The sequence below is a fragment of the Coffea arabica genome, chromosome 2c, assembly GCF_036785885.1.
Source record: "Coffea arabica cultivar ET-39 chromosome 2c, Coffea Arabica ET-39 HiFi, whole genome shotgun sequence".
NCBI lineage: Eukaryota > Viridiplantae > Streptophyta > Magnoliopsida > Gentianales > Rubiaceae > Coffea > Coffea arabica.
Window position 1 is genome coordinate 21,922,777 of NC_092312.1, and position 12,155 is coordinate 21,934,931.

At 35.7% G+C, this 12,155-nt stretch overlaps 1 protein-coding gene across 1 annotated transcript; it reads left to right on the forward strand.

The window, feature by feature from the left end:
* The first annotated feature begins 6,105 nt into the window (after nucleotides 1-6,105).
* On the forward strand, nucleotides 6,106-10,927 carry LOC113726804 (Golgi SNAP receptor complex member 1-2-like). The gene is made up of 6 exons (XM_027250680.2): nucleotides 6,106-6,521; nucleotides 7,573-7,769; nucleotides 9,609-9,698; nucleotides 9,782-9,853; nucleotides 10,297-10,426; nucleotides 10,509-10,927. Exons 1-6 carry the CDS (start codon nucleotides 6,383-6,385, stop codon nucleotides 10,604-10,606), a joined length of 726 nt encoding a protein of 241 aa, XP_027106481.1. The 5' UTR covers nucleotides 6,106-6,382; the 3' UTR covers nucleotides 10,607-10,927.
* Nucleotides 10,928-12,155: the final 1,228 nt, after the last annotated feature.

A 12,155-nucleotide genomic window follows, 5' to 3' on the forward strand; every position in this document is an offset into this window, starting at 1 on the left:
AGATTCGTTTTAGTGAGTTTTTGGATGGCATCCGTGATTTCCCCGTTTGCTTTGCCGACTTTGACGATCATTTCTTCCTTCCCGTTAGATTAAATACAATACGAGTAGCTTGTCATTTTAAACATGAAAATTCTCACAAAATTGCTCTCTGTCGTTCTTTCCCTTAATGGATCGTGACCCATTATATGGGAGAGGAAATACGCATCGATTCAGCTACCTTCCCATTGCTTTCACTTTCCTCGCTTCAACCTTCCGGACCGGATGTTTTTGGCTTTGTGCTTGGAACTGGGAGCAGCAAAGCAAACTTCAAGACATGTTATTGCTACTCCAAAATTAGCGACTCTGGTGACAGCTTCCTAACAATAATGTTGACGGGTAAAATAGTGCAATTATATATGCAAGAATAAAAGTCCCTAGTTTGGTATATGCCACTGTCAGATGTTGATCTCTGCCAGTGAAAGGTGCCCACATACATGCCGATTTTGAATAAAAAGAAAATATGACTATCTATAAATCTTTCTGACTTATTCGTGTGCGGAGGAAAATTAAAGACAACAATAATAGATTATTAATGAAAAATTCTTACATTGTAGTTTGAATGGCTATAAAATCTTCTTTTCAGATTTTCAAGCGTTCAAAAGGTGCACAAGGGTGCCATTTTACCAAATTCACACATTTTTTGGGACGATCTTTCAATATGTTATTTGAAGAACTTTGTGACATTTTTTTATGACGTTTTTTGCTGACAAAGAAAAATTTTAGGTGCTTAATGACAGGGATTTTGAAGCAAAAGTGACTAGGTTTCTTTTTAGCGAGGATGCGAATGCAGATCGATTCTAATAGAAAACTTGTTAGTGTGAATTTGATATTTTTATATTTCAATGTGGTTTGTTTGGACAGTGAATTATTGTTAAAATTTATTTGTTCACATAATTAACATATTTTTTAATTATTTTTTATCTTACATATATCGCATTAAAAAAGTGCTACTACAGTTTCATTTGAAAGATACAAACAATCCATTCTGATAAAATATCTTATAAGCTTGCAATTATCTAACCTGGATGAATGATGATGCAACCTCACAACCACTCAATTACCTTGACAATTTAGACACAGACAAAACCTAATTTGGATTGGTTATATATATACACACACACAATGACACAAACGCACATCCCCTCCTCTATCAATTTATTACTAAGGTGGGCTGAGCTTGTGGGGGTGTTCACATGGCCACGCAAACAAGGGGAATTGCTCCAACGGTGAAGCCATTCCTATTTTGGCTCTTAAAAATAAGGTATAATTTTAGAAACATCCATTGAGATTTTTCACAATTTCACTTAACTCTTCTTTAATATAAAAAATTACACTTATTAATTATATTTACTGTTTGGGCAACAAAAATCTGTAGACAGACGCAAAATTTCATTTGCAAATTTATTAGTAAGGTGGAGTGAAGTTAGTTTGCCTAGGATTGGCCTTAGAAATAAATAGTCATTGCGATTTCGCATTCGCTAGCTGGTGACTAAATTAATTATCCAAGCTGACGTTTGGGATAAGCGGATTGAATGTTATTATATCCTATGCTGATGGTGAACAACAATAAGGTTTAGGTCCAAGACGAACTAATTGCCTTGTTTGGGCAACGCATTAATGACTAGTTGGTTCATGGATGAGTAAGATTTTCTGAATGTACTATAGACCTAGAGCAAATCTTCATATAAATTGACGTAATTAAGGTGGGACCTTTAGTCTTTAATGATTGAATCAGTAGTAATTGGACTTAGAGAATCATTATAATTCACTCAAGTTGACAACAGTGACATGCATTAAGATAGTAATATAGACTGATGAAATGAGCGCTGTCATCCAACTAATTGTAGTAGAAAATTGATGGGACGAAAGAAGATAGAACCCCTCCAAACCGCATCTTCATTATTCTATGCATGTTTGAGAGAGAGAGAGAGAATATTGCTTCTTGATTTCCGATGGCCCCAAAAGGGTTGGTGCCTTGATGGTGTAGCTTGCATAAAAATTTTGAATCGGAGGATGCATGGAAAGATGGGAAGTCAACTTGGTTTTTGATAAATTGGCCAATTAAGCTGATGAATTAACTGCATAAACAAACAAACAAAAAAAATTTTTTTTTTTTTTTTTTGTTTTCTTTCTTGGGGAAGGTCCAACTGCATGAGCATTTATTATTTGATTTTGAAGTAGCAGCAAATAAGCGTGTTGTGGGGGAAGAATTAGCCTGTACTCTTGATCCTTTATGGTCGAATTGCCAACAACCAATACATTAGATGTCTTGCTTCTTTATGATCAAACAATACATTAGATAACCTACGGCATTGGACACGTGATGGAAATTTCACGCAAACTCTAGCAATTTGGTTGGATTTCTTTACAACTCGACTTGCCTCTTATTTTTGTCAAGCACTCTCAAAAATAAAATTCCTCTTTTTGCCAATCTTTATATAGTCAATGGAGAGAGTCTAGAGTATGTATAGGGCCATCAGATCATTTCTAGATTGAAAGTGAAATTGGTCCAGGCTATTTCTTCCTTCTCCAATCTCCGGCATAGATATATAGACTTTGGAAAGTAAGAGCCCTCCAATCATATACTACTACCCCTCCATCTCACTTTGATAGTAATATTTTTTTTTTTATCTGTTTCAAATTGTAATTCACTTTCTAATTAAAGAATATAGTTACCTTTTAGTTTATCTGAAATACCCTTATTCAATATAGTTTGTTATTAGTACGAACTACCTTGTTTAATATACTAGATTGTTAACCTACTCCGTTTAATGCATTTAGATTTAATGTGAAATAATATAAAATGAGGATTGATTCTTTTTTGACCATCAATTCAAGTTCCCATAAACCATTAATTCAAGTTTCTATGAATAATTAATATAACGTTGTACTCTATTTAATGTAAGGGTATATTAAAAAAATAATAACTTAAATTTGTTTATCCAATAAAGGTAACTATTTTTTTTTTTAAATTGTGTGAAAAAAAAGATTAGAACGATCAAAATGGGACAGAGGAAATAAAACACAACGACCAATTGGCTAGATGGATGTTTCTCGTGGGTCCCACCTTAGATTGCTCGTTTGGGCCGGTGTGTTCGGTGTTACCTCTGCGTGTCTGTTCATTATTTGGGTGTGTGTGTTTATTTCGCTTCAGCAAAAAAAAAAAGTAAAACGCAACGAAATATCTTGAGTGGCTAGAATTTTGACAATCTCGAAAGATCCCAATTGCACCAGAATAAAAATAAAACAATTATTTATTACTACTTACTATATGTTAAAGACTTCAATTCAATATAGGGAAACTCACAGGGTGCTGAAATTACTGAACTAGGCCAAAAGGATCTCTAACACGCGCAGAAGTTGGAATTGAGAACTAGACAACGTGCTGGGACGTTTAAGACTGGACTCAGGCCCATTTTTTTGGCTGTCGGCTAGAAACTCAGGCATCCACCTTCGAAGGACCCACCGTGGAAGGCACATGGGGCAAAGCCCACTAGCGATATTTTTTTTGCGACGAGACGACTCACTTTAATACCCAATATCGGTTCCCAATGCAATTATTTGTCATTTTAAGCTGAACCCATTCAGACTCATTACTGGCCGCCGCTGAGCAGCAGCCGGTCTACTCGTCCCACTGTGTTAATAAAGAAGTGGGTCTTTCTTTCTTCTAGCTAAGTCAGCATTGAAGTAAGTGAGCTCTCCGAGAAGGCTGGCAAGAGTATCTGGGAATGCAGTCATAAGCTAACCTCGTAGGGTTGGATTCCTATTCCAGCGGTCCTTTTGCCTGGGGGCTCTAGCGGTAGTCTCCCTTGTCGGGTTAGTTACAAATTTTGTAATATTAGAATACAAGGAACTGAAGGAAGTAGGCATTAAGGGTGAAGAAGCGACGCCGTACCGGGGGGAGACATTAGATTTGTTAAGGGAATGAAGGCTAAAATCTTTGAGGCGGATTTCCGAAAATGCAATTCCACATGGAATTAGGCTTGTTTGATACTTCAAGTTAATGATGAAAATTAATTCATTCAGAACTTTTTTAATTCAGCATATTTCATAACTAAAAAGTTTAATCGCTTAAGCAGTGCTTAATTTGCGTGCAAAATTTTAAGTAAAAGTAAAAAATTATTTTATTGAAATTTCTAAATTGATCACATATATATTACACCTCTTACGCATATTCTCATACACGCTTTTGCACGAAATGTATATTTGCTCTCATTCTATTCGACACGCAACACACACACAAATAAATACATGCACGTAAGTACTATTTGTTAATTGTTTAATTAATTTTCTCACACAAAATACTTTTCTCTCTCTAAATATATAAATAAAGACAATTTCTTTTCAAGATGAAAGTATAATATTTGTGCGATATTTTAATTCGCTACTATAATTCAATTAGTTATTAAATATATATAATTTTATAAATTCAACAATTTAAATATTTTCAAAACTTAATTTTTAAATTTCAGTTTTCGTTTTATCGAACGGACCTATGTAGCTGGAAATCACTAGAAAACACACGGTGTCATATGAGGGTGGACATAGGTCCATTTATTAGCGGTTACCGGTCAGCTCGAAGCTCTTGAACGTGGTAATGGAGAATATCCCTCCGTAGCTGGGCCTCGCAAAACAGCCCCCACATGGGGCCACAGGCTCATGCATGGGCAAAGCCCACTAGCTCTCTTACTGAAAGTAAAGTGCAACTTTTTTTTTTTGTTTTTGATAGTAGTAAAGTGCAACTTTAAAACCCAATATTGGTTTCAAACTTTTTTTGGTTTCAACTTTAAAAGCCCACAAAGGGGAAATTAGAGAATGTTGATTATCACTATCTCGTGATTTTGAAGTACTCTGCTAATCAATTTATCTTGGTTTTTAACACGTTCACTAATCAATCTATTTTCACTTAAGACACGACATTAATTAGACTTCATAATCATCGACAACTACTTCCTCCCTTTTTTTATAACTGACGTTTAAGAAATTTGCTCTTAAGTACATCTATCTGTCGTTGTATTATCCTCATGCAGCATTAATTATTTTTTCACAATTTTACCCTTTTATCTCTCTTTACCAATACAGGGCTCTTAATTACTACTCCTAGTAATTATTACTTCTCTCTTTGCTTTTGGCCTAGTAAAACAGTACCATTTAATACTCTAGTGAGAGAAAACATGAGTGAATTGGACAATTAATGAGGGTACAAAAGGAAAATAGTGTATAGATTTAAACAATGAAAAACTTTTCTTAATTAGTGTGCAAAACTTTAAACGTCAGTTATAAAAAAAGGGAGGGAGTATATTCTATATGGTACTCGATTTTTGTAAATTAATCGTAATTTAAATGATACCAGTGTCGCTTTTGTTTGACTGCTGGCGTCCTAAATGCTAAATGGACCTTTCCTCTCCCAAAGGAGTGTGCTCATAAATTGACTTTCTACATTGATCTAATCTACTAGTAATAGGTTTCTGAGCAGACAATATCAAAATAATTCTTTCCATAAAATTATGAAATAGACAAGGATGAGGAGCTAAATAATTGGAAACTTTGACCGAGTACAATATGAACTAAAAATGGCATTCAAAAAAATAAAAAAGCAAAATTTTTGTCGATATGAACTCTTCTTCTTTATCTCGCTTAGAGGGATAAAAGGCATTATTGTTATTCTTATTTGCATAAATGGCAAAACATGTCATTAAATGATCTAAAATGGCACGATTTGGTCACTAAAATTTCTTTTCTTAGTCAAAAAGATCATTTCAACTTATTAAAACGGGTCTTTTGGATCATTCTCTCGTAAATCAATAAAAAATGGTCTACAATTTAGGATATTTTTATCCCTAAAAACTTGTAATAGTAGGTCAAATATATTTCTTTCCATTTGGTTTACGGCATGGGTTAAATTGGACGATATGATTTTAAAAGTCCATTCTAAGGAATTGAATGACCTTTTTGGCAAAGAAAAAAAAAATTTTTAATGACCGGACCGGAGCATTTTAGATAGTTTAGTGATTATCATCGCGATTTATTAATTCTCATTTGATATTAATAAACCAGATTTCCTGTAATAGGGAAGCAACAGTTCTCAACCCTCCCGCGAGCAGTGACTGCCAACCAGCAAGCCAGTGACACTCCCCCCATCGACCTGCGACCTACGTATTTCTATAGCCGCATTTTTGGAGTATTGTATTGTATTTCAACTGAATTAACTGTCATCGGATCATAAGCCCCAAAATCACTACAGGCGGAAGGTTATTTCTTCAACATTTGAAAAGGGTTCGGATCCATCAGAGCAGATCCGATTCCACCGAGAGTGCGAGAGAGAGGCTTTGAGGCAGGGCCAATGTCGGGGGATCCGGCTATGGAATTGTTGCAGGAATCGGGTTGGGAGGAGCTCCGGAAAGAAGCTCGCAAGATCGAAGGGGATCTCGACGTCAAGCTCTCCTCTTATGCTAAACTCGGGGCCAGGTTCTCCCAAGCAGGCACGCTACTTCCTCAATTTCCATTTCATTTCGCTTATTTTAATTGACATTTGTTCCTTCTTTTCGGCAATTGGTAATACCCTAGACCTGCTGAGTTTAGTTGCACATGTTTGTGTTGCAACTGAAGTGATTGAAATTGGAAATGTGTGAGGTGATTTTGATTCTTGTTTCAAATTTAATACCTTTCCTCTATTGGTGATTTTGTTGTTTTTCGTGATTTGAAATGGCTTTGCGCAATTGATTTACCGAGAAGGCATTTAAGGCGTAAAACTGCGCAGTTTTGTGATCATGGACTGTTGTGAACTTGTGATGGGAGTCTGGTAGTGCACAATTGATTTGTTGAGAGTATTATGCCTAATTAGATGGTTGTATAGTTTGAAAAGTGGCTTATTTGGGATATTTGGGGATTCGATAAATTAAGAGACGAGAACAAGTTGTTTTATTGTTTTACCTATTTTGTGTTGTCAATTCTGAGCCAAGAGGCTTGACATGATACTGCTGGTGTAGGTCTTGTGGGTACTCATTTTGGGAGCAAGGAAAATATCACGTGCTTGGTTGTTCTAATAGGATATTGAGATCTGCTAAAGCTTTGTCTATGAAGTGTTGGCCTGAAGATGAAAATCGAGAAACTTGCTTCTTTTGATTGCAGCGTGTGTTAGGCAAACGTTTATTGTTAAGTTACGTGTATCTAAGTTTCTAGAAGTGCAGGGTTTCCTTGTTCTTAGATAGTTAATTAATGGTTGTAGACAATTCCACTGAAACTTCCCCCTAGTTTAGGTCCTCTAGGTTTAGGCTAATTGTGTCTAGGTTTCTTTTGACTCGCACATTTTGTCAGTCACTACAATTGTACGGCCAAAATGAGTTTATGAGCCCTCAGCAACTGCAGCATGTAAAAATCTTAAATCAAAGCAGATATTCATTTCTGTGTCTCCGAGTCAGATCTTACTAAGGCTGAGCAACTGTACTGTTGTCCCAGTGTGTTCTTCCTTGCCTATATCATGTGATCTAATTTTGGAAATATGCTTTCTGATTATTGTAATCATGAGAACAGGTTATGTGGAAACTGGTTCCCCAACAGTTGGGTCTAGCAGATCTTGGAAGTCAATGGAAATGGAGATTCAATCTTTGCTTGAAAAGCTGCTGGACATTAATGATTCCATGAGCCGATGTGCTGCATCTGCTGCATCTACTACTTCAGTTACTCAGAAATTGGCGAGGCATAGGGACATACTTCATGAGTTTACCCAGGTTATTAGCAGCCCCATTTGCTTGGTTATTGACGATCTATAGTATCGCCTATTTGTGCCCAGTAACTATTCTGTTATTATTGACATGTTGATAGCATTCTTAAGTAATTTGATTGAAGCTAGTTCCTTGTTCAACTTGTTTAGATGATCAAGTTTGTTTATGTCAGCTAGATAGTTTCCATTCCCGATGTTTGAAACCAGGACCTCATCTTAAAACTGTTAACTAGGAAGAGATTTTTAGTTCAAGACACTTGCATGGCACAGCTAATTTTATAATAGTTGGTTATGTGGTTTTAGATTGGGCATCTCTTAAATGTGACTCGGTAGTACACCCTTCATTTAAGTTAATTTGCAATTGCTGCATATGGAATTCACTGGAACTGAAAACATTTTATCCCTTATTTGGAGTCAAAACACTAGTTGGTTGACCTACCCCCTAACAAGGGCCTATGAAGAAGAACCATAACATAAATCCTTTGGCTCATCTATCCACATGAAAGGGAAAGGATGATTCAACTTTTTCTTTCTCATTAATTTGTGTACCAGGAATTGTGAAATTTTACCTGGGACACAACAGATATTTTTTGGCCGTGAGCTATTGCTTTTTTTCTTTTTTAGTTGGCAATGGTTGTGGGGATAAGACTGTTTGTAAGAGCTTTGAAGTCGAAACCTGTATGTTTGCTGTGGTTTATACCAAAGGATTAAAATGGTGGGAGCAAAGAGCTTTTCTGTTATTTTAAATTCTTATTGAATGTTTAAAGCATATGTCTCTTTACCCCTTAAATTAAACTATTTGAATTGTTATATATAGAAAAACAAAAAGAAACTTGTACAGGACAGTTAAATTGGTTCTAATTTAGCTTTTATTTCTCATCCGTATTGGAGGTATATATAATATCCTATGTATGTTTATAACAAGATAAATGCAATTGTATCTCCAGCCAGCCTGGATTTCATTTTGCATTATTCTCCATGTGGGATTTTCTATGTCAATCTTCTTAGTAAATATTCGCAAAGATTGAAGTTTAGCATTAGATGTTCAGAAACAGCAGGGCAAGGATTTAGAGTAGATGCTAACTGAAACAGCTTTGGAGATGGTTTCTGGTGTCAAAGCAAATGGAATGATAGAAAAACAGATTGGGCTTGACTTGAGAAGGTCTAAAAGTGAGACAAATTGTAAAACACAGACAAAAGCAAAGTTACAGAGCAGATGAAATAGAAGAAGAAAAGTTACAGAAATTTCCCATAGCTTTCCTTAGAAATAGCCCCTTGGCCAAACTGAGTGGAACGTTTTTGTGGGTAAAATAGATCTGAACATTGGATGACACTTAGTCAACTAAATGCCCTTCTAAGCTGGCAAAGTAATATAGTTTGATGATATGATGTGAGAGGACTTTAATGAGCTCAAATGGACTTTAACAGAACTATCATAATTTAGATTGGTTCATTATAGAACCTATTTTAGGGTGTTGCATCATTTCATTTTAGATTTTTTCTGAAGTGTTTTGGTTCTTTATTTTATGTCATTCAAAGTGTCCTTCAAATTTTTAGTGGGCTTGTAATCACCTACTTTTTTAATGGGAAAAGATGTTTTTTTGATAACCAAAGCATTCTCTGTAATATATGGATTTTGGATTTTATTTTCTTCATATATCTGCTTGTTTTTGTATTAGTTCATCAGTTGCAATGTATTACTGACGGGAAACTGTATGCATTCGTAACTCTACTGGACAAAATTTATTACTTGATCCTTACTTGTTTGTACTGTATCTATTGAATGATCTTCTTCTTGATGGTTATGTGACTTATATTGTTTGAACTGAACCTTTTTTTCATGTAGGAGTTTAGAAGAATTAAAGGAAACATAAACTCAATGAAGGAACATGCTGAGCTTCTTAGTTCTGTGAGAGATGATATTAGTGAATACAAGGTGAGAAGGTTTTACCTTTTTGAGGTTTCTTATGCTTCAGCTATGTGATTTTTATCTAAAAATTGAAATTTCCATTTGTACAGGCATCTGGAAGTATGTCCCCAAGGATGCAGCTATTACGGGAGAGGGCTGCAATACATGGAAATATATCTCATGTAGGTTTCAAATGCTTTTCAAATGGTCATTTGCATGGAAGTCCTTTTTTGTGTTCTAGGCTCGGTTTGGCTTGGGATATAGATAAAGGGGTTACTTAGTTCTGTTAGCACTTAAAATTCTCGACCATGGAAACTGTGTGTGTGTGTGGAAGAAAAGTAGAATTTATGGCCTGAGCTGCATTATTTGAAGATTGTATTATAGCAAAACTGAAGATCTGGAATTAGCGAAGCTACCTCTTTTGTCCACCTGCTGCAATATGGTGTACTCCTTTTTCTTCATGTATTGAAGTATGGCTGAACCTGGATTGTGAATGGGTGCTTTTTGATGAACTGAATCTAGAAGAAACTGTTTGCAACCTAAATTTTTGCCATGATTGTCAATTTTTATTATGCTGAAATTGAGTAGCTGATAATGTTTACCTTCTCTGGTTTCTTGAGCATAGATTGACGATGTGATTAGTCAAGCTCAATCAACTAAAGCTGCATTGAGCTCTCAAAGGGCCTTGTTCGGTGATGTACAAGGGAAAGTGAAGCTACTTAGTGACAAATTTCCAATTATCCGTGGTCTAATTGGTACTTTTCCTCGAGCTAAATCTGCTCTTAAGTATTTTCCTTTTAAGTGGTTTGTTAGTAATCCAGGTCCTTGTCATCACAGGTTCAATCCGAAGGAAGCGTTCAAGAGATACTCTCATCCTTGCTGCAGTCATTGCAGCTTGTACTCTATTTCTCATTATTTATTGGCTTTCAAAATAAACTTGAGAAACCCTTGGTGATGCACTGAGATGAGAAAGGTAATATTTTGCAAGGAATTTTGGTGAAGCAAGCCGTGTAAAAAGCTTGTGTTTCTTTTCTGCAGTCCTCACATATAGTCCTCTTTTACGACCCCCCCCCCCCCCCTCTCCTCTCCTTCCCTTAAGGAATTAATTCCATAGTAAGTTGTTGAACTCTGCTGTTGATAAGCCCAATTGGGGGTGAATTAAATTAGTTGTACACCCAACACCGTTGCATTGATTGTGGGAATCATAAGAAGGCTGTATATAGTGTCATACTGCAGGATGTCGTCTGCTTTCAGAACTGATGGTTTCAAGTATTGTCTTCGTTTCGTTCTTGTCCATAAAGCTTAGATTTCAGTTCTGCGCACTTGCTGACGAAAAGGATGGTAACCAAGCAAAATTTCTGATCTGCTAAACCCTTCTGCAGATTAGTGGTTTCTTTTATTGGCCTTAAAAATCTTTGATATCCTTGCCATTGCGATCGTTTAACACAGCCACTAACCGAAGTTCACGGTCTCTTAATTTCTAGTTGAAAGATCAGCCATATATTCTTCTGAATCCTGATTGTCATCATTGCCAATATGAACCATTTGTTTGACTCTCTCGTCCATTCTTGTGCCTGGTGTTTCAATCTTCTAAAGCCTTGCTACTTGACATGAAACCTTTAATCGGATATGTTACAGACTGGGGATTCACAAAACAGAGTTGAACAGTGTTGCTTTGGCGTAGTCAGGATGTGCATTGGCCCAAATTTCATCAGCCCTATCACTAGTTTATTAGTACTATTTTTCTTAACGTAGAGAAGTATGGAGCACGTTTTGGTCTAAGATTGGGTAAAAAGTCGGTCCTTTAAGAAGGTTAAGAGACCGTCAACAAACAAAACGATTGGAACATAGAGGCTCAAAAGGTTGAAGCGAACAAAGACATCTGCGTATGCTCTTTTTTCGTTTTTCATTGCTGACCTGGTTCCGATACTTTTCTTACGTATTTGTGGGATAGCATTTAGCAAATAAATGATGCACAAAAATTAAAAAAAAAAAAGATGCAGAAAACAAATTATGCAAGCATATCATGAAAATATAAAACTTTAGCCACAAGATATTTGACCAATATTACTAAAATGTATGATGCAAATACCTCCTTTTACTTTTCGTGTTTTTCCTTGGTCATCAGAAAATGTAAAACACACTTTTATCCAACAATTTTTTTTTTCTAATTTTCCAATCGAAAAATGAAGTATAAATATAAGCAATTATCGTTTGTATATTAACCAAAAACCAAATAACGTTAATCGCGTGAAGCTTCCGATTTTCATTGCCAACAAATACTTGGATTAACTGTGGAAATTTTGTGCCCCATCCTCTATCATGTAATGTTTTGAAGTGGTTTCATAAATCGGGAGGGAATCTCTGTAAACTCCCCAAAATTTTCATAAAAACTAGAATAAAAAAAATATCTTATAAGACAATTTTTTTTCAGAATAGTTCAGACGCATACAAACAAAGCCTCAAAACTCGTAATCATATGAA

What these genes read in the sequence shown, in the direction of transcription:
- LOC113726804 (XM_027250680.2), top strand. Translation starts at nt 6,383, where the DNA reads ATGTCGGGGGATCCGGCTATGGAATTGTTGCAGGAATCGGGTTGGGAG. An exon ending in TACTTCATGAGTTTACCCAG is followed by an intron (nt 7,770 to 9,608) that starts GTTATTAGCAGC and finishes TTTTTCATGTAG; the next exon opens with GAGTTTAGAAGAATTAAAGG. An exon ending in AATTATCCGTGGTCTAATTG is followed by an intron (nt 10,427 to 10,508) that starts GTACTTTTCCTC and finishes TTGTCATCACAG; the next exon opens with GTTCAATCCGAAGGAAGCGT.